General features: G+C 36.3%; 1 protein-coding gene across 7 annotated transcripts in view; it reads right to left on the reverse strand.

Moving 5' to 3' along the window:
• The window catches only part of Adam23 (ADAM metallopeptidase domain 23), a 227,888-nt gene that overhangs the window by 58,615 nt on the left and 141,815 nt on the right, over positions 1–27,458 (reverse strand). For all 7 annotated transcript variants that reach the window (XM_087206240.1, XM_087206243.1, XM_087206242.1 and 4 more), the window contains exons 5-10: positions 14,257–14,339; positions 12,920–12,983; positions 10,065–10,137; positions 9,151–9,224; positions 7,219–7,284; positions 189–260 (exon numbers count right to left, since the gene is read on the reverse strand). In XM_087206240.1, the coding sequence (XP_087062366.1) occupies positions 189–260; positions 7,219–7,284; positions 9,151–9,224; positions 10,065–10,137; positions 12,920–12,983; positions 14,257–14,339 (432 nt within the window). The remainder of the gene's footprint in view (positions 1–188; positions 261–7,218; positions 7,285–9,150; positions 9,225–10,064; positions 10,138–12,919; positions 12,984–14,256; positions 14,340–27,458) is intronic.

Genomic DNA, 27,458 nt, shown 5'->3' on the forward strand with positions numbered 1-27,458 from the left:
AAACTCTGATAATATTACTATCTCTGAAGCCAACTATCCTATAATTTCTTAGTCAGATGAACTAAGGGATTGCATTTTTATTTTTATGCCAGAAATGGCTAGAATAACAAGTGGGCAGATAGAGCTAGGGATATAAACCAGGCCATTTTGGTAAAAAAAAATCGGTTGAAGAAAACCTAGATACTTACAGAATCCACAAGGTTGACCACAGATTTTGCAAAGTTGTTGGTATGTGCATGAGAAGAGCGATGCTTCTTATACTGAAGGAAAAAGAAGATGTACCAATCACTGCCAAAGCTTAATTTGATGGTAAATTTCAAAATTCTGTAAAAGCAGAAATCTCTTAGCAATAGTAGAAATAAGGATTAAAAATACAGAATTTAGTTTGTGCAATACAGGATATGATGGTGCTCCCCCTCACCCCAAAGAAAACCCCCCTCAGCTTACGCAGCAAAAACCTTATCTAAAACATCCACAGTGTTCCAGGTGATGGACAAGGCCTATTGGAATCTGTGGGATAAGCTTTACACCTCAGAAGTAACTTTTTCATTCAGTCTTCATGCGATCCTTTTGCTTTTACTGAAACAGGATTTCATACATCATAAAGGGGTTAGACCAAAAAATAGCCTCCTTTGCACATCTTCCTCACTTTAACTCAACAACTTGCAGATCAGGAAAATTCCTTACACAGCACCTTATGCAGTAGACCATGACATGGAATGCATCTGCTCTGCATTTAGTATATTCCTTCAGAAGAACACCTCCTCCAAACAAAGCTTTTTACAAAGAGGGGACAAAAGGAAAATGAAGTGTGCTGATAGCAGGTGACTGGTTATGATTATTTAGGAAAATTAAGTAAATTAATAGAATCATTCTACATCAACATCTGCAGGGCTATCTTTGTTGTTTTGTTTTGTTGCTGTGCGGAGATAGAAATCCAGGACTCAGAAGTGTTCAGCAAACTGAGCTACACCCTCAGTTGGAGTGCTATGTTTTTAGTAAGAAGACACAGACTTTGCTCAACAAGCCTCTAAGAGGACATTTGAATACTGAAGTCTCCACGGGAAAATCTTGCCCTCTACTGGTCCATGAGGCTATGGTGATTTTTAAAATTGAGGAAAAAGAAAAGCATACCAATTCAGATTTACACTACAAGTCTTCAAGTTTTGACTTCAATTATAATTACTAAATAATGTATTTTTTATAAATATTAAAAATTTTTCTAGACTGGAACATTATATCCTTTTTTCTCATTTACCCACTTTCACTCTATGAATGTGTCAGACTTCTTTCATGTCATTTGCTCTACATTTGTGATGTTTCCTAGATAAAGAAAGTTCTCTTATACTTATATATCTAATGTTCATTTCTTAACACAGAGAATACTGATGACCTATCATAAGCATGTGATCAATTGATTAATAATGTGTTAGTAATAGCATTCATTAATTCAAAAACTATTGGTATCACGTTACTATTATCAATCATGTTGTTGTTATCACTGTGCATCATAACTTGACCCAAACTGTTCTTTTCAAGCTTCACTACAAGCACATAAGTAGGTCATAAAACATCACATTAATCTAAACTATTTCAGGCACCTTAACACTTTTTAAATTTAGAATTATGAAGTTTCTGCAAATAGTTTAGTATTTCAAGTTGCTTATCAAATTCTACAAGTTGAAAAATTTCAGATACCTTTCGAGAATGAAAACAAAAGTCTCCACATTAAGTTCCTTTGGGGTTTTCCACTAGACAGAGGCAACAGTTGCACAACATTGTCAAGATACTAAATGCCACTGGATAATATACATCACAAAAAGAAAAAAATATTAGCTGACGCCTATTCTTAATTAGTATTACATACATATTAAGATGAATTTTATTTAGCTTCTCAATATAAATTTGTCCTTTGTGGGGATATCTTTTTTTACACTATTATGGTCACAGAAAATATGGCTTGTGAATTTAAGGTTAATGAAGTCTTAAAAACTACCAAAATGTTATTTTTTTTCATTTATTTCATATTTGTAATTTTCAAGTCTCTGATTCTCTTTTGGGAAAGAGAACTCTGCCTACTGTGTAGGGAGTGAATCAGAGGGAATAGGAATGCAAGCGGACAGACCTGTGGAGAAATGCTGCAACAGTGCAGGTAAAAGGTAGTGTAGGCAGGATGCTGCAGGGAGAAGAGAGTGGAATCAAACACCATGAAGGTGGACTCCGAAGCCTTGTTGACCTATTAGAGATGGAAAATGAGGAAGGAGAAGAAAAAAGGGAGAAGTCCCAGGTTTTGAACCTGGATAAAGAGTGGTGGAGCCATTCAAAATCATGAGAAAGGCCAGGTGAAAAGCATCACATGGTGAAACAGCAAGTATGCTAGCTCCAGGCTCTTGTCCTCTTCTTATAAAGCCACTAATGCCACCATGGCGGTTCCACCCTCCATACCTCATCTAATCCTAGTTACTTCTCGAAGACTCTACCATCAAATACTATTAACTTATGGATTTGAGGATTCAGTTTTCTACTCAGGAACTTTTGGGAGGCACATTCAAACCACCACAGAAACTTAAAGTTCTGAATCAGAAATGCTAAATGTGAGATGTTTATTCAATACTGAATGAGGTGACAAGCAGGCAGTTGTATATATGGGCATGAAACTCCAAACATTAGAGCTATGGGGCCAGGGATTTAGCTCAGTGGTTTCGCTGCCTGTTGCTCAAGCACAAGGACCCAAGTTTGATCCCCGGTACCAAAAAAAACCACAAAGATTAGAGCTATAATGTAGGAAGTAAAGAGTTTAAAGTCATGATACTACTTACAGACTTGAGCCTGGATGTTGATATTCAGAAAGAGAGAAAATAGAAAGAGAAAACCCAAACCAAAACATGAGGCACTCTTATAATTCTAGGGATTAAATTTAAAAGATTTAAATAAAATAGCCAGTGAGGTACAAGAGCTATATGTCACAGAAGCTGAGCGATGAAGAGAACGCTTCTAAAAAGAGTAGCTGATGGCCCAATGCTGCTGGAAGAGTATGTAAAGACAGAACAATGACTATCAGATGCGTTAACTTGGGGCGCCCTTTAATTGAACATCAAGTCCTAGGACTAGCTAGGTGTTCTACAACAACAAATATTCACTCCTCACAGCTCTGTGAGGTGTATTATCTGAAAATAACTTATCCAAGATCACGTGGCTGAAATTCAAAACCTACTCTAGGTTGAGACAGGAGAGAAATGTGTTCAGTTAAAAATCCTTATTACCGTAAATAGTTTATGTATATTCTCAACAAATCACAATTATTAATGAGAACATATAATTTGTTAGGTATATATAAAATATAGCATTATTTGAGTGAGAAAAACCAAATGAGATTTAAATTGAAAAAGTTTGTGCTTATTGGCTTATACTTAAGAATACAGCAAAAATGTACGCAAAACACCTGCTTTTCACACACTTTACAATATCTCAACAAATTCTCTATTATGATAAGGTTTTAATATTCACTTTTAGCTTAAGAGACTCAAAGAAATGTTTGCAGACTCTTCATCAATGCTGCAATTAGTTCTCAAATTAGGTTCTGTCAGCCAGGTACTAAAATGCTTTCTGGAAAATGGAGAAATTTTTCTTCCTAATTGAAAGGTACCCACAATGTGAAGCTTCTTTAAAATAAGATATGTGCATTTTTCAGGCATCCAATATTAGGTTACTCTGAATTACAGAAGCAAGCCTGAATGCAAATGTAGGCAAAATGTTTCTATTTCCCCCATGAATAAGAACTAATTTTGCAAATAAAGAAAAATGTGCAATCTCTACTTAGGATAAAACTTACCTTCACATTTTCTTATCACTGAAAACAATTTACATTTAAACTGGCAAATTTGTTTTCACTCCCTGAGCAAATAAAATCTTTAAGAAATTTGCCTTTTGAAAATATTGAAATTAAAACTTACTTTCAACCCAAAGGTAATAGTTATCAAAACAACTGCTACCTCACATGGTATAAACATTGTAAGATGTACATTCTCGGTGGGATGATTACTCTAAAGCCCAAGAGCAAATCTCCAAGCATTAAAAAAATAGATGTGCTAGATATTTTAGTTCAGTTAGACTTCTAGCATTTGAATTTAAGTATCTGATTTATGTTCTGATTTACTACATTTTTGGTGTTTCGTGGGAATTATATTTAAATACTATCCTCACTTTATAAAAAGAATACCTCTAAAAAGTACCTTTTTTCAACTCTCAAAAGAAACTTCTTAAAAAACGACTCATTTGGGGCCTGGGATTTAGCTCAGTGGCACTCTGCCTGCTTCACAAGTGCAAGGTCCTGAGTTCGATCCCCAGTGCCAAAAACAAAAACAAACCAAAAATTAAAAAAAAATTTTAAAAATGACTTATTTATTTGGGATTATAATAGACAAAAATATACAGTTACCTGGTCTTTAAGCAAAATGAATATTCTTAGTTCTACTCGTCAAAAAATAGTATTTCTTTATGATAATAGGAATCATCTTAGGTAATTTCTTTCTACTTTAGGCATTGTTGCCACTCAAAGTAAAAGCTTTCTTCTTGTTTTCTCCTTCACTTTTTAACATACATTCCCTTCAAATTTTTTAGTACAAATTACAGTTCTTTTTTTTCCTGGCCTCAAAGACAGATGAATATATCATGGCAAGTTCTCACTCTTTTAACAATAATTCTAATAAGACGAATTACCATGATTTATTGGTTTAAAATGTATTTCTTTAAATTAAAAGATGTGAGAGTCTGAATAAGGTAACATCATCACAGAATATATAGTGCGATGTATGTAAGTTTTCTATATATATAAAATAATATTTTAAGAAGGGTGTTATTTTATTAAATATAAGATGGAGAGGCCTGGGGATTTAGCTCAGTGTTCCAGCGCCTGCCTCGCAAGCACAAGGTCCCGAGTTTGATCCCCGGTACCAAAAGAAAAAAAAAAAGAAAGATGGAGACAAGATTATTTAAATATTTATCAGTTATAAAGGTTAAAAAATAAACTGAAGGGGGCTGGTGGCATAGCTCAGTAATAGAGTGCTTGCGTAGCCTACATAAGGTCCTGGGTTCAATCCTCAATCACCACCCCCCAAAATAAATGAATACATTCAAAGTATATTTAAAATATTTACAAATTATCAGGTTGAAAAATGTATTGTTTCCTGTTTTGCATGGTTATTGGAATCTGTTCTCTGATATCTTCATTTCCTTTCATACATAGTACAATGGCACAAAAAAATTCAGAATTGAAAGTCAAGGTTTGAGAACTGATTCTATAGATTCCTAACTATTTGGAGCACACTTCATATGTTTAAAGGTATGCATATATCTTAATTACTGTCTTAACTACTTTAAAAGTTTATAATGGATACTGAGGAAAGCTTAGGCTTCTAAAGCCATAATTTCATAACATGCTTAGATTTGAGAAGCTGGAAATACATATCAATGTCCCAATCCCCAAAAACAATTCTGATGAAAAGCCTTATTAATGTCCTTCAGAAACTCATATTTTAGCCTTTGTTATCTGGAATCCCTGCCTACAAATTTGGTTTTCCTTCCCACCAGGGAAGCCTACTCTAAACTGTATGTAATTCTGATATATTCTGCTTCTTATTGACATATCTCAAGAAATGTATTCAAAGGCTGCTGGAACAGAAAATAGATTTGCATAGGAAAATTAGAGAAATCTTGAGAAAAAACTTTATATTCAACACAACTGAATTGGTGTTTGGTGATTAATTTAAATATCCATTAAAGGAGGAGACTCAACATTTAAGTATAAATTAAGTTGTCATTTTTAAAATGTAATGCAGCAAGCACTTGAGTAGGATCTGCTAATTAAAATTGCAAGTTGTCATTTTAGCATGTATCACAACTTTATTACTCTATTAATCTAATTTTGGACTCCTGAAAGTATAACAAGGATTTAACAGTACAAGGCAATCTGAATTCTTGCTCCAGTTTTTTTACATGTTTTTCACCCACATTTGACTTTTAAACATTTTTATAGATTCTCACCTTCATAGTCTTTCCAGAAATGCAACTTCATTTTCATAAAAAACAACTACACTTAGCATATGCAATTTTTAGAATTAAATTGCATAACTATGACAAAAATAACAACTAGTCTAAACAGTTTGGAGAGTGTGGCAATAATGTTGAAGCCAGATCTTCCCAGTTCACAAGAGACAACTGGACACATCTTTGCCTACTTCTTCAATTAATGATCTCACTTAGGTAGAGTGAAATCAGCCATAGTGGGAATATTTATACAACTGAGATCAGCAAACATAAATCCCAACCTCGAGAACAGACTGTTAAAATTTACCAGCACACCAACACAGTTGGGCATGGTGGCACATAACCATGGACCAAGACCCTTCTGCATGCTCTAGGCTTCAACCAAGACATCGCACAGGGGAAGGGCTAAGGAAAGTACAGTTAAGAGAGTTTCTACTTTATCTTCAAGAAGAGCAACTGGAGAGGGATGATTTTCATATTTCTTTAGAGTATTACTGAAATGTCACATTCAATCGTATTTTACTTCCACAGGTGTAACACAAGATTAATCATCCATCCAATGTTTAACAAAATAAATCATTGGTTAAAGACAGGCATTCTGCCTATATCTTTATTTTGTGTTTATCTCCTATAATTATATTTGTCATAAATAGTAAGTTAAAAATAACATATTAACAGAACATAGGCATGGAATAAAATTAGGAATCAGTGACCAAACATAGATGAAGAAAAGCAGAGAATGAGAATGTTGAATGAAGACAAATGAAAGATGTCAATTAGCTAAAGCTATTAATTATAATCATTATTTAACAGGGGGAAAATACAGAGTTGTGAAAACTCTACAAACCTCAGTGTCTCTGAACATCAAGAAATAAATCAAGATGTTTAATATTGCCAAAAAATTAAGTGTCTAAATATCTAGGTTTAATGAGTAACAGATAATAAATTAAGGTGAAATATATTCTTTCTTAAGTAAGCTTAAGACATATATTCTTTCTTAAGCAAAAAACCTCCTGATTCTCATGCCTGTAATCCCAGCACTCAGGAGGCTGAGGCAGGAGGATCAACACAAGTTCGAGGCCAGCCTGGGCTACATAGTGAGACCCTGTCTCAAAAAAAACAAAAACAAAAACAAAAACAAACAAACAAAAAACAACAATTCTGTATTCTTACCGTTTTGTGATCATTAACAATCATAAGCTCCAAATACTTCATTTCTTCAAATACACCACGAGATGGCTGAGGAAAATAAAAATATATGATCAGAAGAGTGGATGATATAAAATATCTCTAATATTTCTGTTAAGTTGTAGACCAACATTGAATATCAGAACCCTATGCTGCCTACTTTATAAATACCTCAGAAGAAACATGGTCTTGTGGAAATTGTTTTTTAAGGCAACAATAAAGTATTGAGAAACATTCAGGTATTCAGGCAAGTATTGTGTTTAATTACCTATAACATACTCATTAGGAAAGGAAACCCTTGTTGTTTTTATGGAACATTTATGTGTAAAATTATTTTACAGAAAATGTATTAGCATAATACTATTACATCAATCTCAATTTCTTTGAAAAAAATACCAGTTCTTAACCACACAACTTCTCAAAGGAAGAAAAACTGGCAATTATTATATTCTAAATTCTTCTAAATTTTAATCATTATTAGTCCTTTAAGAGTAAGCACCAAGTATCCTTTTTTTTCCCCTTTTTTCGCTACCAGGAATCAAACTCAGGACCTGTGCTTACAAAGCAGGCGCAGGTGCCACTGAGCTAAATCCCCGGCCCAGCACCAAATATTTCTGTTTTGTAGTTGAAAAAACAACAGTGGCAGCTCTCTTTCCCTTATGTAGAGAGTCACTGATCAGTTCAGAAGACTATGATGAAAGGAAAGTCTATATAAAACTCACTATGACCAACTGGAATTTCAAGAGTAAGCAAAAAGAGATCTCTAACTGAAATCAACAACAAAAAATGTACCCAGAGTCTCATAGAAAAGAGGATGATCTAACCTTGAAGTATGTTTTTTATGTCTGGGATTCTAATTTTTTTACACATAAAAAATACATTCAGCAAAACATTATCTAAAATGTACAATTTCTACTACAATTACTTATTAAGTTATCTAGTAAATTACCATGCAATACATAAGCAGTGGAATTAATTCTTGGTTGGATAGCATTCACCATGTAATTACTAGACAGCCCCCATCATTACAGCTTTCTAATCTATTATAAAAAAGAGCAGGAACACAGCATTAGTTACAAAGCCCCTGTTCTCGCACTAATATATGTGAGGTACACTGTAATTGCTGAGTATGTAACATGATTTTTATTTAGTAACTGTCATATCGCTAATGGTCAGATTCATTCTGTTCTGAAAAACATATCTGGCTTCAAAGGTTAGTATAACCAAGTTTTTAATTTGAAAGAAATACAAATATGTTAGTCAGCATTTCAAAATCTACCTCTTTCCCCTACATTTTTGTTGACAGAAATGCTTCATATGATGCTGCTCTATCACTCTCTACCAAAAAAAAATCCTGCTGTACTTTCAATAGAAAAAAGTACTATAATTTTCATAACAAAACACATTTAAAACAGAGCTAAAACTCTCTCTCTCCCTCTCTTTCTCTCTCTCCCTCTCTTTCTCTCTCTCCCTCTGTGTGTGTGTGTGTGTGTGTGTGTGTGTGTGTGTGTGTGTGTACTGGGGCTAGAACCCAGGGCCTTCACAGTGAGCGACATCCCCAGCCCTGTTTAAATTTTGTTAAACTTTGAACAGGGTCTCACTTAGGTCATTGAGTTGCCCAGACTGGGCTTGAACTTGCAATCCTCCTACCTCAGCCTCCCAGAATGCTGGGATTACAGGCATGCATTACTAAAACAATTCATTCTTTATATGACATCAAGGTTTATAGGACATTGTAATCACTTAAAATAACTAATAGGGGAAGGTGAATAAAAAGCAGTGTGCTCACAAAGCTCAAGTCTTGGGCCTTTTAGTTTGTCATTTTGGTTTGGAGAGATAATTCCCCAAATCTGAGCTGTGCTCAGGACACAGATATTGTGTGGTGATAGACACACAACTAAAACAGGCCACACTCACACTTGCTGCTCTCTTCCTTCTCCTCAGCCACTGTAATTCAGAGAGAAAAGGCCACTGGTCTCTGCTTTCTATACCTGTGTAAGAGAAAAACAACACAAAATGCATACTTGACTACATTCCAGCAGGAGGATGTTGTTAAAATATTCCACAATGGAACAGCAGCATCGATAATGTATGTCACCACAGAACCAAGATAAACTAAGATGACAAATGACACTGGTCATCAAACATTTCATGTTCTCATGGCCACAGAATTCAAATATGTGTCTTTCTTCCAAGCATGATGAAAAACACAAGCTGTTCAAGTTTCAGTCGAACCATGTTTGACCTACATCTACCTAATAATTCCCAAAAGTTTAAGAGAATCCTACTATGCTTAATTAATTTAGAATTTAAGATAATGTATGAGATAAGCTTTTGTATAAATGATTAGAAACTTCGGGCTCTAATCTACAGGAATAGCAGCATCACATACCCCACCAAACCAAAAGAAGTCTTTGCCCACACTGGCATGGGTCAGACATCTCAGAGAGCTCACCAGAGGGCGCAACACAAACCCGCTACAGACCCGGAAACCTGGGAAAGTTTAAGAAGAATCCTGCTGTGCATCACTTTCCAACCTTGGCCACACTCTCTGGGTCCCAAAGCACCTCTACTCTGGGCTGTCAACTACAATCTTTCCAATTTGCCGGGGATTTAGCTCAGTGGTTCTGGCGCCTGCCTCCCAAACTGAGGACCCAAGTTCGATCCCCGGTACCAAAAAAAAAAAAAAAAACTACAGTCTTTCCTGAGGGTTCAGCTCACTGTACCTATTGCCCAGCCACACTTCATACCCAGATCTCAGATCAGTTCCACCTCCTGACAAGCAAGTGCCCACAACTTCAAACGCAATGGCTATTTGAATTAAAACTTACTGAGGTTCTTCATTTGCTTAGAATATTCTCCCACCAAGGTCTTCTGGATTACATGTGGTCGACCTGTGCTTTTCTGCAACACAAACAGTTATAAGCAATGAAAAAGCAACACGTGAACGAGCCTCTATGGAACAGCATTAGAACTTTATTTAATGTCCTTCCCCAAATAGGAACATTTATATGTCAAACTTGAGCTATCAAAAGTAAAAAGTATAGGTCCTATTGAAATATTAATTTTAAATAAAACAGAGCATCCTCCACTTGCCCCAGTTTAAATAAAAGTATAATTTTTTTAGTTATTCTTAAACTTCAGCATTCTTCATGAAAGAGACAGAAAAAGGTCAATAAACTATGAAAAATGCTGAATTGCCTTCAAAATGCAAATTTTTTAAAAAAACAAAGTACCAATTTTTGCCATCCATCAAATTGGGAAAGATTTTAAAAATACGATACCCATAGCCTTATTACAGTTGCAAGGCAAAAAGCACTCTCACACATGGTAGAAGGAAATTCATAGCATAGCTTGTCTATTAACAACATTGAAAATACTCTTCTCCTATGAGCTGAAAATTTTATTTTTAGAAATGATTTATTACTGTTATTATTCTATAGGCTTACATTAGTGAATGCATAGAATGTCCCAGACAGTGTTCATACACTACCTAATTTATTCTTCATAAGAACCCCATACAACGCATATTCATCCCTATTTAACAAGATAATTGAGATAAAGATAATTGAGATTAAAGATAATTGAGACGTAGAGAGATACATTACTGAATTAAATTACATTATAAAATAATGACCCCAAAATTTATTTTAAAATACACATGGAAATATAAATACTATATCACTGAAGAACTGGAAGAATGCATACTAAAAGGTAAAGGGAAGTTATCTTGGGGGATGGAAAAATAGGTAATTTCTATTTAATTATTTTTGTTTTGCTTTTCCAAATTTCCTGTAATATATTAATTTCATAGTCAGAAAAATAGTTATAAAAAGAACCCTTTGAATATACAACATAATAATCTAAAATGCTGTGACTTATTTTTTGCTTGAAAGAAAGTGTGAATTCTCATCAAAAGTATCTCATCCGTATTATTTGACTTATTTGAAGCATACCAAAATTAATAACAATAATGTGAATGTCAAAAATTCTAAATTCAATTACAGTAATCTCTTAATTCTGGTAACAGGTGAAAAGATACCTAGAGAAATGAAATTCTCAACTGGATTAGCAGTACAATATTTAAAACCAACTAATTGAACATTTCAAGCACTGTTCTGGAAGAGAATAAATCATTACGTGAACAAAAGGCAGGCAGTAGGGAGGAAGAAAGGCAAAAAGAGAAGATAATAAGCATATAATAATCAGCCCCTGAACAATATAATTATTTCTACAATATAAAAGCAATTTTTAAACATTATAAAAATAATACTATATATACACATATATATCTTTCAAACAGTTTAACAGACACTATAACATTCATTTAATAAATTCACTGAATCTGCAAAATTGCCCTCCTTAGGGAGGCAATGAAAAAATTACCTTATTTACATTTTTTTTTAATTCTAGAGTCTAAATAATTATTATTTTGGATTGTTTGTTTTGATCTTTGGGATTTTTTTTTTAATAGGCAACAAAGCTATGGATCAAACCCATAATCCAAAGTCAGATCTTTTAGCTGAAGGAATCCAACAACTTTGCTGTAAACAGTTTATTTATCTACTAGTGGAGTAAGAAAAAAAAAATCCCACTTAATCAAAATATCTTAAGCCAGTTGGGTTGTCTTAATATCTGGTAATTTTTACAGTTACTAGTTTTAAAATGATACAAACAGTCAAACAACCATTTTCAATTTAATGACTTTTCTGCCTCAAATTTAAAGTTTATCCTATATTCATATAAACATTGCCCAAAGAGAAAATAAATGTCTGTTCAACTATTGTTATCAACAGCCTAGATAACTATTACCTGTTCCAAAATTTATTTTACTCAAATTTGAAATCTCCAAAGATTAAATACTACTTTCTGCTCCCCATCAAATAATTACAATATTCTGGCTCTTATCATTCTTGGAAATATTCTTCCCATTATCAGCTCTTTTCACTGATCTGACTTTGCTTCTGCCTGTCCATGTCTTCATCTCCTACTATCTTGCCTCTTGCTCACTCCTTTCTGGCCTAAGCAGGTACTCCAGTTCCTTAAACACAGTAAAGATACTTCTGCCTCAGGATATTCCCATTTGCTCAACACTGGAATGTTCTTCCAACTCTGTGATTTCCTTAAGGTCTTTATTCAAAACCCACCTTCTCTCTGTGGCCTTCCCTATCAAAATATAGAAAAGTGCAAGCCTCTTCTCAATTTTCCTGGCTTCATTTTTTTTCATTAGCCAGTGTTATTATCTAAAATGTCATACTGTATGTAATTCCTTACTAACCCTGTGTGTTCTTTACCTGCCCCTGCAGACTAGAAGCTCCATTAAGTCCACACTCTACATCTAGTCACTAATATATACCTAGCACCTAAAATGGTAGCCAGCAAGTAGTAAGCCCTCAATATAATACCCGATGAATATATATCGAATTTTTAATTTGGTTGCATTTTATTGGTAAGCAACAGTAATAGAGTATCTGAATAAGTGTGATGCTTCTAATTGTCCCTTACCGGTGTGTGGGTCTGACAAGTGCAACTTCTGACTTCAACACTCACAGTACCATTCTAAGTTTGACATGAGGTAACATGCATAAATATACTTTGAAATCTATACTTATTTTCTCTTTACTGCTCAAAGGTAAAGATGCTTGAAGAGTCGAACACAAGAAGGAAACAGATGTGGTAGACTCACTTCATCATGAACCAGGTCCAGGGGCTCTATCATGTACACAGAGGTGCTGTCTTCAAACATTCCACTGCAGCACAAGAGACCACACAGGAGACATTAAGAAACACTACACATGGCAAGAAATAGCAAGTGAACATTTTGATTATGTCTTTCAAGCAAAGAGTGCATCTGAACAAATAGCTTTATACTGACTCACATCTAATCCAAGTATCTATATGGACTCCCACTGTGGTCCCAGAACTCTACTACAGAGCCTCCAGGCTAAGAAAAGTGTAAAAGTGTATACCAATAACAGACAAATGATAATTAGTTTTTGATGTTAGATAAACCAATTAGAACATTAATCTGGGACAAGATTGGATTGACAGTATCTTGGGTTATTACAAAACCATATACAACTTTAACAAATTTTCTAGTTACATGTAGGTAAATCCAGTGTCATCTAGATGAAAATAGACAAGTCCTTTGTATAAACATTATCGAAAACCATCTGATTCTAAAGAAATAAACAGAAGTATCTTTATAAGTTGTGAATTGCCAAGGCACAGCATGATTTTATGGCACATAAATCACATTTCATTTTGAGAGACATGAGATTTTTTAATAAAGTTTCAAGATCCTTTTTCAACACATGAAAAAACTAGGTCTTTGCATACGGTACTGCTGTGTTTGTGTCCAAAAGGTGCCTACAGATGTTATTTTAAGATCCTGCCTGCAAATCAATGCATGAGATCCTCTTTGCCAGCCCACCCTTGCCTAGTTAACCGCTAGCTATACTTAGGTCTAATCCAGGGGATCCCAGTGTGTGTGTGTGTGTGTGTGTGTGTGTGTGTGTGTGTGTGTGTGTCTCCCTCCCTCTCTCTCTCTCTCTCGCGCTTCCTGGTTATGTAGCAAGAGGTTTTCTTGCGTCATGGACACCCACCATGATGTGCTACCTCGCCACAGGCCCAATAACAACAGGGCCAATCAGTCATGGACAGGAACCTCCACAACTGTGAGCTAAAAGAACCCTTCTCTCTGTATAAATGATCATCTCAGATATTTTGTTATAGTAACAAAAAGCTAACTAATATGCCCCAGTCCTCTCCTTCCCTTTTACATCTATCAAAATGTCACTTAAATATTAATCTGTGCAATCATTTGTTTAATCTCTGAATCTCTTCAAAACCCTTAAGTGTTCAAGAAGAGACCTTGACTCCTGGGGAACGACTCCATATCCAGTTCCTAATATGGAACAGGGACAGAGGAGTCCCTAAGGTAGTTATGCGGGGAAGGACAGGAGGAGTGAACAGATGACAGCAAGCTTCAAGGGAAGGGGACCCGATGAGAGTCCCACGTACTGAAGTCCATTGCACGTCGACAGAGCCGCCTTGGAATCTCTGACACCCCTGATGCTTCCATGATAGTAACAGTGCTCTCCACCCTGCAAAGCAGAAAGTTTGACTATTTATATTTTATGCATTGTGAGTTTATATATAGTTCTATGGAGCAAAAAAGTGCACTATGTATTAATAATCCTAGAAACTCCTATTTGAAATCATGATTAGGACCACGTAATTTTTAAACATTTCCATAACAACCATATATATATATTAAATTTAATGAAGAAGTGACTTTAAAGGGAATGATGCCAATGTAAGTAATACAATTTATATACATTTCTTAAGCATGGATTATACAAGTAGATACTGGTACTGTTACACAACAGTTTTCTTCCTCCCTCCCTCCCCATCACCAAAACAATCACTTTTAACTTTCCACACTGTTTCTTCTGGTGTTCACCTATGTATTTTGAATAGAATGTTTATACTGCTACATCCTAGTTTATTGGGTTTCAGAAATCATCTTCCTGGTACAGGGTCATGAAAATCCTCTTGTCCCCAGTACATTCCAATACACATCACTGGTCTTGGGTTACACTGCTACTTTTTATTCATATTATGACTCTGCAAATATTTTTCACAACTGTGCTACTATAATCACATTTACTTTTTTGCTCCATTTTTAATTTTTAAGAAGTTTTGCTTGATTTTCTTGATTATTTTTCCATGTAGTTAGCACTTATACATCCCCATTATCTGAGAGTACTCTAAACTCTTCAATAAAATCAAACATCAGGTAATATCTCATGCCTGTTTTGTTCCTGGACACATTCCTCTTGATTCTTTTCACCCTCAGACTTTGGTCTGTCTATTCCTTCAATTCCTTTCATCCTCAGGCTTCAATCTATCTGTTGCTTTCATAGCTCTATGCATAGCCTCCCTCATGACTTCTCAGGAGCATCACTCTGGGAACCCCCTTTACCTGCCTTCTGTATTGGATCCCATGGACCTATATCTTCCCCATCATGACCCTCAACCTTCCTTTTCTCAGAGGCACAAACCCTCTGGTATTTTCATGCAAAAACATTTGTGTAAGATAAATTTGATGAGAACCTGCCTAGAAGGAACATTTCCTTTTCAACCCTCATAGTGGATCCATTAATTTGGGTGGGTAGAAAATACCAGATTGAATATTATTTTCTCGCGTCATTTCAAAGGCCTTATGTACACTCTTCTGGTTTCTAATGTTGCTATTGAAAATTGGAAATTATTCTACTATTAGATATTTTCCATAAACCTTACTGCTTCTCTTTAAGAAGACTTTGGGAGATCTTACTCAATCATTTTCATGAAATCTCATGATGCTCCTTTGTTTAGGTCTTTGCTTCCTCACTGTATTGAGCACTCTATGACACCTTCAGTCATCATGCAATTCAGTTCTGAGAAGTCACCTGCATTATTTCTCTGATAATTCCCTCTTCTCCACAAACTGAACTCCTCCTCCAGACTACTAGGGAAGGAATAACCATCTGCCTAATGGGGTTGGAAGTAGATCAGGGGTTTGGTTACTTCCGAGGAAGATATATAGATATCTATATATAGATATATATATAGTTATAGTTACAGTTATAGTTATGGTTTGTGTCTAGATGTCTCCCCCAAAGCCTCATGTGGTCATAGGCTATTTTGGAGGTGGCTGAATCTAGAATGTGTGATTGATTCATGGGGGGGCTAGGTCCAGGGGAACTAGGATTAAGGGCTTGAGTACTACCTGTCCGAGGTAGTCTGAATAAGATAAAAGGGGCAGGGAGATGCTGTTAAGATCCCTTGTTGGCCTGGGGATTTAGCTCAGTGGTTTCGCCGCCTGCTGCGCAAGCACAAGGACCCGAGTTCAATCCCCGGTACCAAAAAAAAAAAAAAAAAAGATCCCTTGTTGCTTTGCTACCTTCTGGTTGCCTTGAACTGTTTCTCCTCTGGAAACCCTGTCTGACATGCCAACCTGCCTTGCAGCCAGCTGAATATGGACCGAGACCTCTACAAATTGTAAACAAAATAAACCCTTTCCCCTTTAACTTTGGGTGTCAAGTGTTTTGTCTCAGCAATGAGAGAAAAGTTACATATATATAATATATAAAACTTTTAATATATATTATATGTAATATATAACTTTTAAATATATTATATATAAAGTAATATATAAAGTAATAATATATATTATTACTTTATATATTACTCATAATATTATATATATTATATATATATATATCTTTAAACTGCCAAGTAGCTTATTCTGAAGTGTTCCACAAGACAAGCAAACATTTCTAATAAATTTTAACTTGATAAACAAGTGATGTCTTGCAATATGAGTAGTATGTGATGCATAACATCACATGATCACAACTCAGCTAATGGTTCCTCTCTTTCTCTCTCTCTCTCTCTCCCCCTACCATTCCAGGACTATGTGTGATGTCTTCCAACAGCAAGAGGTTATGGAGGAGATCTCATCTGCAGAGGAGGAGAAAAAGGTGGAGAAATCCCTCATTTCAAATGAGATTAGGCAAATGTACAAAATGTGGGAAACAGTGCAAAATTTTGTAGAATAGTAAGGCTGTAGTCATGTGAACAATGAATCTGTTTAATGACAATGCAATGTCACATTTCCACAAAATCCTCAAAAGCAGGCAAAAGCAAATGTCATTAGATAGATTCCTTGCTAAAGTTGCACAAAAAGAAGATTCCATTGAGCCAACAGACAGAAGTGATTCCATTAGTGATAGTGACATCATCCTACACAATAACCCTCCTTTCTTTTCTCCCTCACACCAGCCATGAAAGTTTTTAAAGGTAAGTGGTTAATTTATTTTTCTTTATATTTTGTATTTTCTTTATTGTTTAGTATTATAATCATTTTTCTATGAATATTTTTTGATTATGGAACAAATCATCTGAGTTTCCATTAGGTCTTATGGGGAAATTCACTTTAATATACAAGTGCTTTGGACTACAAGCATTTTTCCAAAATATATACATATATATTTTGTTTTCAAATAATAAATTTGCATTGAACATTGACTTGTATATGATATGCCAAGTTCTATCTGTGTATTTAACTCTGGTACTTAAAAAGACAAATGGTATCACACATCTCATCAATTTGAGATCCAGGTCAATATTCGGCCGTTACATTTCAGACTCTTCACATGCTCCTGAAAACAACCATGGGAAATTGTAAATTCCATCGAACTGATCATTTAGCACTTGTAACACACCAAAAAGCTCTCTATGTTAAGGGATTATTAGAACAGTATGGCAAATATGCCTACTTAACCTTTCTAAGAAAAGCTGAGATACTTCCAGATTTTCCTGAAAATATGCTTTTCCCCATGAAATAGCAAGTCCTTTCTTAGACCTAAGTTTCATTCACTTGCCCTGGCAAATGAAAGCTGATTCCCTCTCGCTATCAAGGTCATTGTTACCTGTTTGAATTAAAGTAGGTTATTATGCAAAGGAAATGGCTGAGTTCCCTATATACTGGAATGTGAATCATCATATTTTTTAGACTGTTAAGTAGACTGAAGGTAACATCCAAGCACTGATGTTTATCATAATAAGAAAGCTTTAATATCTAAAATGTGGAGTTATATTAAGCACCATAAGCAATTTGCTAGTTTCTAATTTACTCAGTATTAGATTTTCTGAGTTTCTTATCAAATTTATGCCAAATTTTTAAGAAATATTATGTAATAATACTATTTGGCAACTCTCCAGTCAAACTCTTGTGAATACCATTGTAAAGTAATATCTTGAGGTATTCTGTATAAAACAAACCCTGAAAAAAATTTAAAAATAAACCCTGAGAGAAAACAGGCAACTCCTCTTGGTGACAAGCATAATAGTAGTGGGCCAGCACAGAAAGGCCACTCCCAGGGGGCCTCATTCCCAGGGAAATTGGATGCTCAGCTCCAGAGGTTTCCACCCAAAGACTCAGCAACCTTAAAAAATCACTATCTGGGGCTCGGGATTTAGCTCAGTGGTTCTAACACCTGCTGTGCAAGCGCAAGGACCCAAGTTCGATCCCCAGTACCAAAAACAAAATAAAACAAACAAACAAAAAATTACTGTCTATGACCTTTGGGAGACAGGCATGAAGTGTTAAAAGACTCTTCCCACAACAGCAAAAGCCCATATTGAATTCTGCATCTTCAGGTTCTCAAGTTAGTGTCTCTTTTTCCAGTTAGAAAGGCTTCTGATCTTTCAGGATGGCTGGCTAGTGTCAACTCCCCAGTGGTGGTCACAGACTCAAGATTAGAAAAATAGCAGGAAGGAGAACCAAAAAGGGCAAATTTGACACACAATGCAAGGCACTGCGAGTCCCCATAAACATCAGCATTTTCAGATCTAAAACTTTTCAGTTAATTACATTCAACAAAAATGAAGAGTCTGGGGCCAGGGATTTAGCTCAGTGGCACGGTGCCTGCTTTGTAAGCACAAGGTCCTGAGTTTGATCTCCAGTACTCCCCCCCGCAAAAAAGGGGAGTCTGATAAGTGGCACGTATTGCCTAGTCAGAGAAAGTTAAAAGTCCTATTAAGTCTGCTCCCTAGTTGTCTCAGCCAACCACTTTCACCTAGCTCAACACTACAAAGTCAAATTATGTGCAAATCCTAACTCTGCTCCACCAGGTTGCCAAGCTCAAAACCCCACTGGAAGCTATCAGGGCTACTTTTCAATGAGACCTGGAAGCTGTGTGCATCTCTTAAAGCACCTCCTAATAAGAAGGCTGGAGGTAGGATTTTGCAACTTTAGTAATAATAACTAGGAGAAGAAAAGAGGGTTCTGCGATCCTACTGATCTCATAATAGGTAGTTCTTGATTCTACTCACTTTAATGAAAATAGAACCATCTCTATTCCTTCTCACTTAAGTAACAGTTATGGAATTAAAAGGACATAAACCCACAAGGACAAAGGTAAGAGAGGAGACAACAGCAGATGAGAGATGTCCATAAAATTTTAGGACATAGAAAAAAAAGCACAGAGATGAGGTACGCTTCTCTTAGGTTGAGTTTTTTTGTGCCCTGCCAAGTCCTTTTGGAGAAAGCCAAAAAGAAGCAAATCGACATTTAATATTTTTTAATTGCCCCAGCTTTGCATCTGTTTAATTATCTCATCTGCCTCAGTAAAGTTCAATCAGTAAGTTTTTATTTTCATAATCTAACAACCTCCCACAAACCTGGGCATTCCTGGTGACCAAGCCCTGATTGATATTTTTCAATTGTTTCCTGAAGGTGTCATAAGCATTTGAAAATGAACTTAGCTAGGAAATGTGTATGACAGAATATCCAGGTTCTGAATAAATAAAAATGATAGTACTATACGCAAGTGATTATTCTCCATACATATTTTTAAATATTTCAAATTTATCATACAATAGGGTGTTTCAATTTATTTTAAAAATCAGTAGCCTGTTAGCAAAAGAGAAGTAGAAAAGGGGCATGTTTTACTGGACACATATACCTGAATTTGAATACTACAGAATAAAAAAATTAAAAATAAAAATTTAAGACCTCAGTACCAATTTAATTATTTATCCTCATCAAATTCAGTGAGAAAAAAAATGTTCTTGCAGTATTTGTTGATAAAGTATTAGAACAGTTGGACTATACCAATGCTACATAAATTTTTTTTTTTTTTTTGGTACCGGGGATTGAACTCGGGAACTTGTGCTTTCGAGGCAGGCGCCAGAACCACTGAGCTAAATCCCCAGCCCGCTACATAAATTTTTTTTTTCCGCTACATAAATTTTTAATAGTTCCTTAAATTATACTGTTCAAACTTAAAATAGCTTTGTGAGGACCCAGTGATACCTGCTATCTTTATTTCATGGTGTCATTTTTTACCCCATGATTCTTTCATACTCTCTAATGTACTCAGAATATTGCCAAGGGCAACACTTTGAATGATTATCAATAATAACTAAAAACTTAAACAACCAATAATTTTGCATCTAATATAAGTAATTTAAGTGTAGATATTCCCTATTATTACTTAAATTGTTTATTTACCCAGTGGTGAGCAATTTTTTTTTTTTTTGATACCGGGAATCAAATTTGGGTCCTTGCACTTGCGCAGCAGGCAGCGAAACCACTGAGCTAAATCCCCGGCCCAGCGAGCAATTTTTAAAGTTATTAATTCGAGGCTACAAAAACAATCCCAGTGTACACATAAGAAAAAGATTCATTTTAATTCAGCATAAAGGTGAGAATAGGAGCTTTAAAGTAGCTAACTTTTTGGTTGGGAACAGAAAACACAAATATGAATTTTTAAATCTAATTACATAGAATGCTGAGAATTGAGATAAATAATCTGAGAAAATTCATAAAATATTAGTACAGGAAGAAGGAATGGGAAAAAGGGGGAAAAACAGAACCAATAGAAGGGAAGAAAGAAAAGCTCTGAGAAGACAGGCAAACATATGTGACTGAAACCCCAGCACCCAACCTTGGCAGCAGCGCCAGGCTTTAATCTGTTGTGGCAATGCCCACCCCTCCTCCTCATGCACAGCTGGCTTCCTTACCCTCCGGTTCAGTATCCTGGGATTAAACCAACAGCAGGCTGAAAATACTCAGAAAAAAAGCAACATCTGTACTGAACATTTATCAACCTTTCTTCTTTCATTATTCCCTAAACAATACAGCACAGCAATTTCCACAACATTTACATGGTATTAGGTGGTGTAAGTCATCTAGAGATGATTTAAAGTATATGGGAGGAAAAGAGAATTAAGATATGTTGTGCATACATACTAACTCCACACAAGGAATGCAAACACTATGTACTCCAAACACATAAGTATATGGGAGGATCTGCATTGGTTACATGCAAATACTATACCATTTTACATAAGGAACTTGAGCACCTATAGGTTGTAGTGGGATCCTGAAAACAGTCCCCTGAGGACACCGAGGGATGACTGTGTTGGACAGGGTCTTGGGGACACTTTTAAATCTCCTCTGCTCTGAACTGATGACTGCTTCTGGGCAGGAGCCATGCCCACAGTGTCCTACCCCACCTGACAACAATCCCTGCTCTACCACTGCCAAGAAGTGGGTTCAGCTGAGCCATGATAAGGATTTGAAAAGGAAACCATTGAGAACATCTCCAGGTTATAGTGATAAAGAAAAAAGCAAAGGTGAGAACAGAAAATAGAACCCTCAGAGGCAGGGATTTGCATCTAGTTCACTGGTATATCTCCAACAGCAACTAGGTCATAAGAGCTAAACTAATATTCTTCAAGGTTTTAAAAATTGTATTTATGGGGCCCGGGATTCAGCTCAGTGGTTCTGGTGCCTGCCTCGCAAGCGCAAGGTCCCAAGTTGGATCCCTGGTACCAAAAAAAAAAAAAATTGTATTTATGTATGGTATACATAGAAAACATGAAATATATATATTCAATAATATATTACTATAGTAAAGCAAATTAACATGTGTTAACACCCCCACAGGGTTACCTTTTGTGACTAGGATAAGGGCTCCTAACATCTACTTTCTTAGCAAATTTTTGTCACACAGTGTAGTATTAATTACTATAGTTCTCATACTGGATGGAAGTATTCATCTTACATTTATACACTACATAACTGCAACTCTGTAAGGACCGTCAGCTCCCCATGCCCTGCCCTTGGGTGGCGGTCAGGGTGGAATATCAACTACTGGCTTTGCAACCTGCCCAGAGGACTGCTGGCACATACTTCTGGGTGTGTCTGGGTGGGTCATGAAGGAGTGAGCAGCACTGGGGTCCAGGTCTGGTCCCTGGGCCCTTCCTCTCTGGCACTGTTCCTCTGCCCTGCTTCCAGGCTACTATGAACTAAGTATCTTAGCTCTACCATGCCCTCTGCCATGATATTGCTGCCTTGGGGCCAGCTGACCATGAGCTGTATTCCCTTAAAATATGACACAAAGTAAGCCTCTTCTCCTTTAAATTGTGGGTGTTAGGTATTTGTGCGTCAGCAATGGGAAAGCTGACTAACAGACCTGGTAATCCTGGTTTTACTGTTTCTGTGTATAGCTTTTTTTTCTTTTAGATTCTACATATAAGTGAAGTAATACAGTACTTTTCTTTCTATGTCTAGCTTATTTCACTGAAGACAAATGTAATGGAATATCATTCAACCTAAACAAAGGAGACTCCCCTATTTGTAACAACATGGGTGGAACTGGAGGACATGTTTAATGAGTGAATAGGAATGGCTCACTCATGAGCCTAAGTGACAACTCCAGGCTAAGGGACTCTTCTTTGTTGAAGAAGGTGGGTTAATAACTCTATCTCCAACCTGAAAAGTGCTCTATTTTCTTTTGAGATATAATTGACAAACTATAAAAGTTATTCTTTTAGAGCACACAATTCAGTGATATTTTAGTATATAGAGTTATGCAACCATTACCACTAATTCCAGAATATTTTCATCACCCCTCAAAGAAATCCCGTACCCATTAGCCTCATTCCCCCATTCCTCTTTCCTTCCAACCTACCAGTCCCTGGCAACCACAAATCTACTTTCAGTCTCTACAGTTTTGCCTATTCTGCAGATTTCAAATAAAAAAACCATACACTATGTGGTCCTTTGTGTCTGGCTTCTTTCCCTTAATATGATGTTTACAGGAGTCATTGATGTCGTAGCATGCACCCTATTGCACCCCTTTCCAGGACTGAATAGTATTCTACTGTGTAGGTATGCCACATTTTCTTTCTTCATTAATCCATTAATGAACATTTGGGATGTCTGCACTTTTTGGTATTACGAAAAATGCTGCTACATTTTATGTACAAGATTCTGTGTAGATATGTTTGTCGTTGACTTGGATATATAGCTAGGAGTGAAATTGCTGAGTCATATGTAACACTATGCTAAACTTTTTGAGGAACTGCCAAACTGTTTTGTGTAAAAGTTCTAAATTCTCCACAATCTCAATAGCACTTATCAATGTCCATCTTCTTAATTATAGCCATTCTAGTGCATGTGAAGTGGAACCCATGCAAGTTTAAAACCAAATGAGTAATACAAGAATGAATCAGAGATGGAAATATCACCTTCTTATTAATAAAGCTATACTAGAGGAGGGGCTGAGTTGAGAATCTAGCAGGCCTGCTAATGCTACAGTCCTAAGTCGGGCAGATTGACCTACCCAGGCATAGCCAATAAAAAACATCCCTCACCTCTCAACTCACAGGGCCTGCATATAAATGAAAGCAAAGAATAGAAGAGAGAATATTCACTTCCTATAAGTAGGTGGATCTTACCCCCAAAAAAGGGGAAGAAATGATGCAGAAACATGCTCAACTCCTTTTCCACTAGTTAATTCATTCTTCCTTTCATGGGCAAAGTGATCAAGGGAACTAAATAAAGCCAGGGTAGGAAAACAGGCCAGGAGAGGACATTTTTCCCATCTAATAATAATGGCGAATACGAAGGTTAGTGGGAAATTGGGAGATTTCAGCCATCTATTCAGTCACACACTGCTGGACAGGTGGTAGTTTCTCTTATACACTGAAAAGAAGCTAAAGTATTAGTAAACACTTAAAAATATGTACTACTGGCTCACCTAAAAGAGATTTAACAGAAGTGTGACTATATCAAACTAAAAAGCTCTGTACAGGGCCAGGGATTTAGCTCAGTGGTTCCAGAGCCTGCCTTGCAAGCACAAGGTCCCAAGTTTGATCCCCAGTACCAAAAAAAAAAAAAAAAAAAAAGCTCTGTACAGCAAAGGAAACAACAAAAGAGTGAAGAAACGGCCCGACCTTTGGAATGGGAGAAAATATTTACAAACCATGTATCTGATAAGGGATTAATATTCAAAATACATAAGGAATTCAACTCAAAAGCAAATAAACAAATAACTCAATTAAAAATGGGCAATAGGTATTTCATAACAGAAGACATAAAATGGCCAATAGGTACATAAAAAGGTGTTCAACATCACTAATTATGATGGAAATGCAAATATAAACCACATTTTTCAACCTCTCTAGTTCCTCTGTTTACTATACATGGAAAGGAGTCTTTTTAGCCCACTTTCATCCAATAAAAATAAAAGCCAGGGTGGGGGATTTAGCTCAGTAGTGCTGCAGCCTGCCTCAAAAGCACAAGATCCAAGTTCAATGCCCGGTACCAAACAAAAGGTAAAAGCCAAGCCAAGACTTTAAACCCTTCCTAGCTAGTGTGACAAGGTGCTGCTGGTAGCAAAGCAGAAAAATCTACACAATTCTCTTCAAAGTATAGATGCATCATTTTGTTCGCAACCAATCCCCAGAATATTTTAAGTGTCCACATTTAGATTTAACTTCAAAGCCAAATTGGCTGCTTGTGACTCCATTCTTCTCCAGTCATGTGAAAAATACACTGTGTGTGGCTCTGGCAGGTGCATGTATTTTGTGCATATATACGTTTTCTATACAGTTGAAGATTTGGGGGAAAAAAAAGTTACGTAGTGTGTAAAAACAAGTTTAACCTAGTCATTCTTACATATCAATTTCCCTTCCTAGTACTCTATACCAAGGTTCTCTTAAACAATATGAAAGGCAATCTTTCTAATTCATTTTTAAAATGCTTTTAAAATTGTGCATTTAATGTTAGTGGGAGTGTGAATTTATGCAAGTTTTTGAAAAGAAAAATTGCCGATATGTGCCAAAAGTCGTTTAAAAATGTACAAATTCTTTGACCCAAAAAGGTTCCATTCTCAAAATTAACCCATAAGCAATTATTAAGGATGTATTTAGAATGTATCTGAAAGGCTTTTCCTTAGGACTATTTGTATAGTGCAAAACAGAACACAATCTAAATGACTATGAGATTTTAAAATTACAACAAATGAATCAGAAAGGCTGGGGGCGTGACTTGGAGTAGAGTGTTTGCCTATTATCTGTGAGGTCCTGGGTTCAATACTTGGTTTCTCCATAGTGCAAAAAAAAAAAAACAAAGGAGGAGGAGGAGGAGGAGGAAAGAGGAGGAGGAGGAAGGAGGAGGAGGAAAGAGGAGGAGGAAGGAGGAGGAGGAAGGAGGAGGAGGAAGGAGGAGGAGGAGGAGAAGGAGGAGGAGGAGGAGAAGGAGAAGGAGAAGAAGAAATTAGAAAGAATATCACAGTTTTTAAAATAAAGGTCTAAAAAATTATACAAGCATACTAAAATATTATCATTAGAAGTTTAAAATCGGGCTACAGAATTGTGTATACTATATCACCATGGAGATTGGGAATGGATATATAAACACAGACACATGAAAAACAGGCTGTCACCATTAACTCATTATCTATTAATCAAGCAAGTTTGGGTAAATGCCTTGTGTAGAGAAAATGGGTCATAAATGAAAGGAAGGGAATGAACACAAAAACAAATTGCAGTGAACACATCTTCTCTTGCCAGAGCTGACATTACCTTTTGTTATAAATTTTCATTACAATCAGTAGGAGGCCTAGATTGTCTTATTAATGATAAGGCCTCCTTTTGGGACCTCAAAAGACCTCTGGAGGCCAATTAGCTATTCTGCTTCTGGACATGGTGAGAAGGTGGGATCAGGTTACTGCAGCCTGCAAGGTGGCTCATTTGCTGAGTCTATAAAGTTCTCGCGCAGTCTCATCTACCCAGCCTCATGATTCAGCATCTGCAGTGTGCAGGGCACTGGCACAGCTGACAGAAGCTATGGTTTGTAGAAATGCCAGGAAGCACCGTCTCCACACTTGATTTAGTGCTGCTACTCACTTTCCACAGCATTCACTTTCAGGGATATTCAACAACCCTCAGGATGCATCCCACAGCAAGAATTGATAAAAAATAAAATAAAACACCAACGTTCTGAAAGCATGGCATACTACTTGAAGGCTGAAACACACTTCAAATTACAAGTGTGCCCTAAAATCAGGAACAAGACAAGGATGTCCACTATCACCACTCTTGTTCAATATACTTCTGGAAACATTAGCCACGGCAATTAGACAAGAGAAAGAAATAAAACGAATAAAGATAGGAAATGAAGAAGTCAAATTGTCATTATTTGCAGATGACATGATACTCTATATAGAAGACCCCAAGAACTTCACCAAGTCTTCTAGACTTAATAACCAAATTCAGTCAAGTAGCTGGTTACAAGGTCAACACACAAAAATCAATAGCTTTCCTCTACACCAATGACAGACTCACTGAGAGAGAAATAGGGCAAATAATTCCTTTCACAATAGCATCCAAAAAACTGAAATCCTAGGAATCAACCTAACAAAAGAAATCGAAGACCTCTTCTCTGAAAACTATGGCACTCTGAAAAGAGAGATTGAAGATGCTATCAGAAAATGGACAGACATCCCCTGCTCCTGGGTAGGAAGGATTAATATAGTGAAAATGGCCATACTTCCAAAACTGCTATATAGATTTAATGCAATTCCAATTGAGATCCCAGCAGCATACTTCATAGACCTTGAGAAAACAATCCAAAAATTCATTTGGATCAAGAAGAGACCCAGAAGAGCAAAAGCAATTCTAGGTAACAGAGACATGGCAGGGGGTATCACAATCCCCAACCTGCAACTCTACTACAAAGCTACTGTGATAAAAACAGCATGGTACTGGCAAAGGAACAGACCTGAGGACCAGTGGAACAGATTAGAAGATGCAGAAACAATGCCAGACACACTCAGCCATCTCATCGTCGATCAAGGAGCCAAACACCCTCACTGGAGGAAAGATAGCCTCTTTAATAAATGGTGCTGGAAAAATTGGGCTTCAACTTGCCAAAGATTAAAACTAGACCTATATCTCTCACCATGCACTAAACTAAAATCAAAGTGGATTACAGATCTAAATATTAAAATAGAAACTCTGAACCAGGTGGAACAGAGGTTAGGTAGAACCCTTGAAGACATTGGTGTAGGAAAAGATTTTATGAACAAAACCTCAGTTGTCCGTGAACTAGCACAAACAATCAACAAGTGGGATCTCTTCTTATTAAAAGGCTTCTGCACAGCAAGAGAAACCACCAGCAGTGTGAAGAGACAACCCACAATGTGGGAAAAAAATCTTCACCTGCTCTTCCTCAGACAAAGGTCTACTATCTCAAATCTACAAAGAATTTAAAAAGATCAAACCTCCCAAATTTAAAGACCCAATCCACAAATGGGCATCTGAAATGAACAGACATTTCTCAGACAAGGAAGTAGAAATAGCAAATAAATACACGA

The sequence above is a fragment of the Heterocephalus glaber genome, unplaced genomic scaffold, assembly GCF_053883595.1.
Source record: "Heterocephalus glaber isolate CG9 unplaced genomic scaffold, H.glaber_assembly_v1.0 deba00000621, whole genome shotgun sequence".
In the NCBI taxonomy this organism is placed as follows: domain Eukaryota; kingdom Metazoa; phylum Chordata; class Mammalia; order Rodentia; family Bathyergidae; genus Heterocephalus; species Heterocephalus glaber.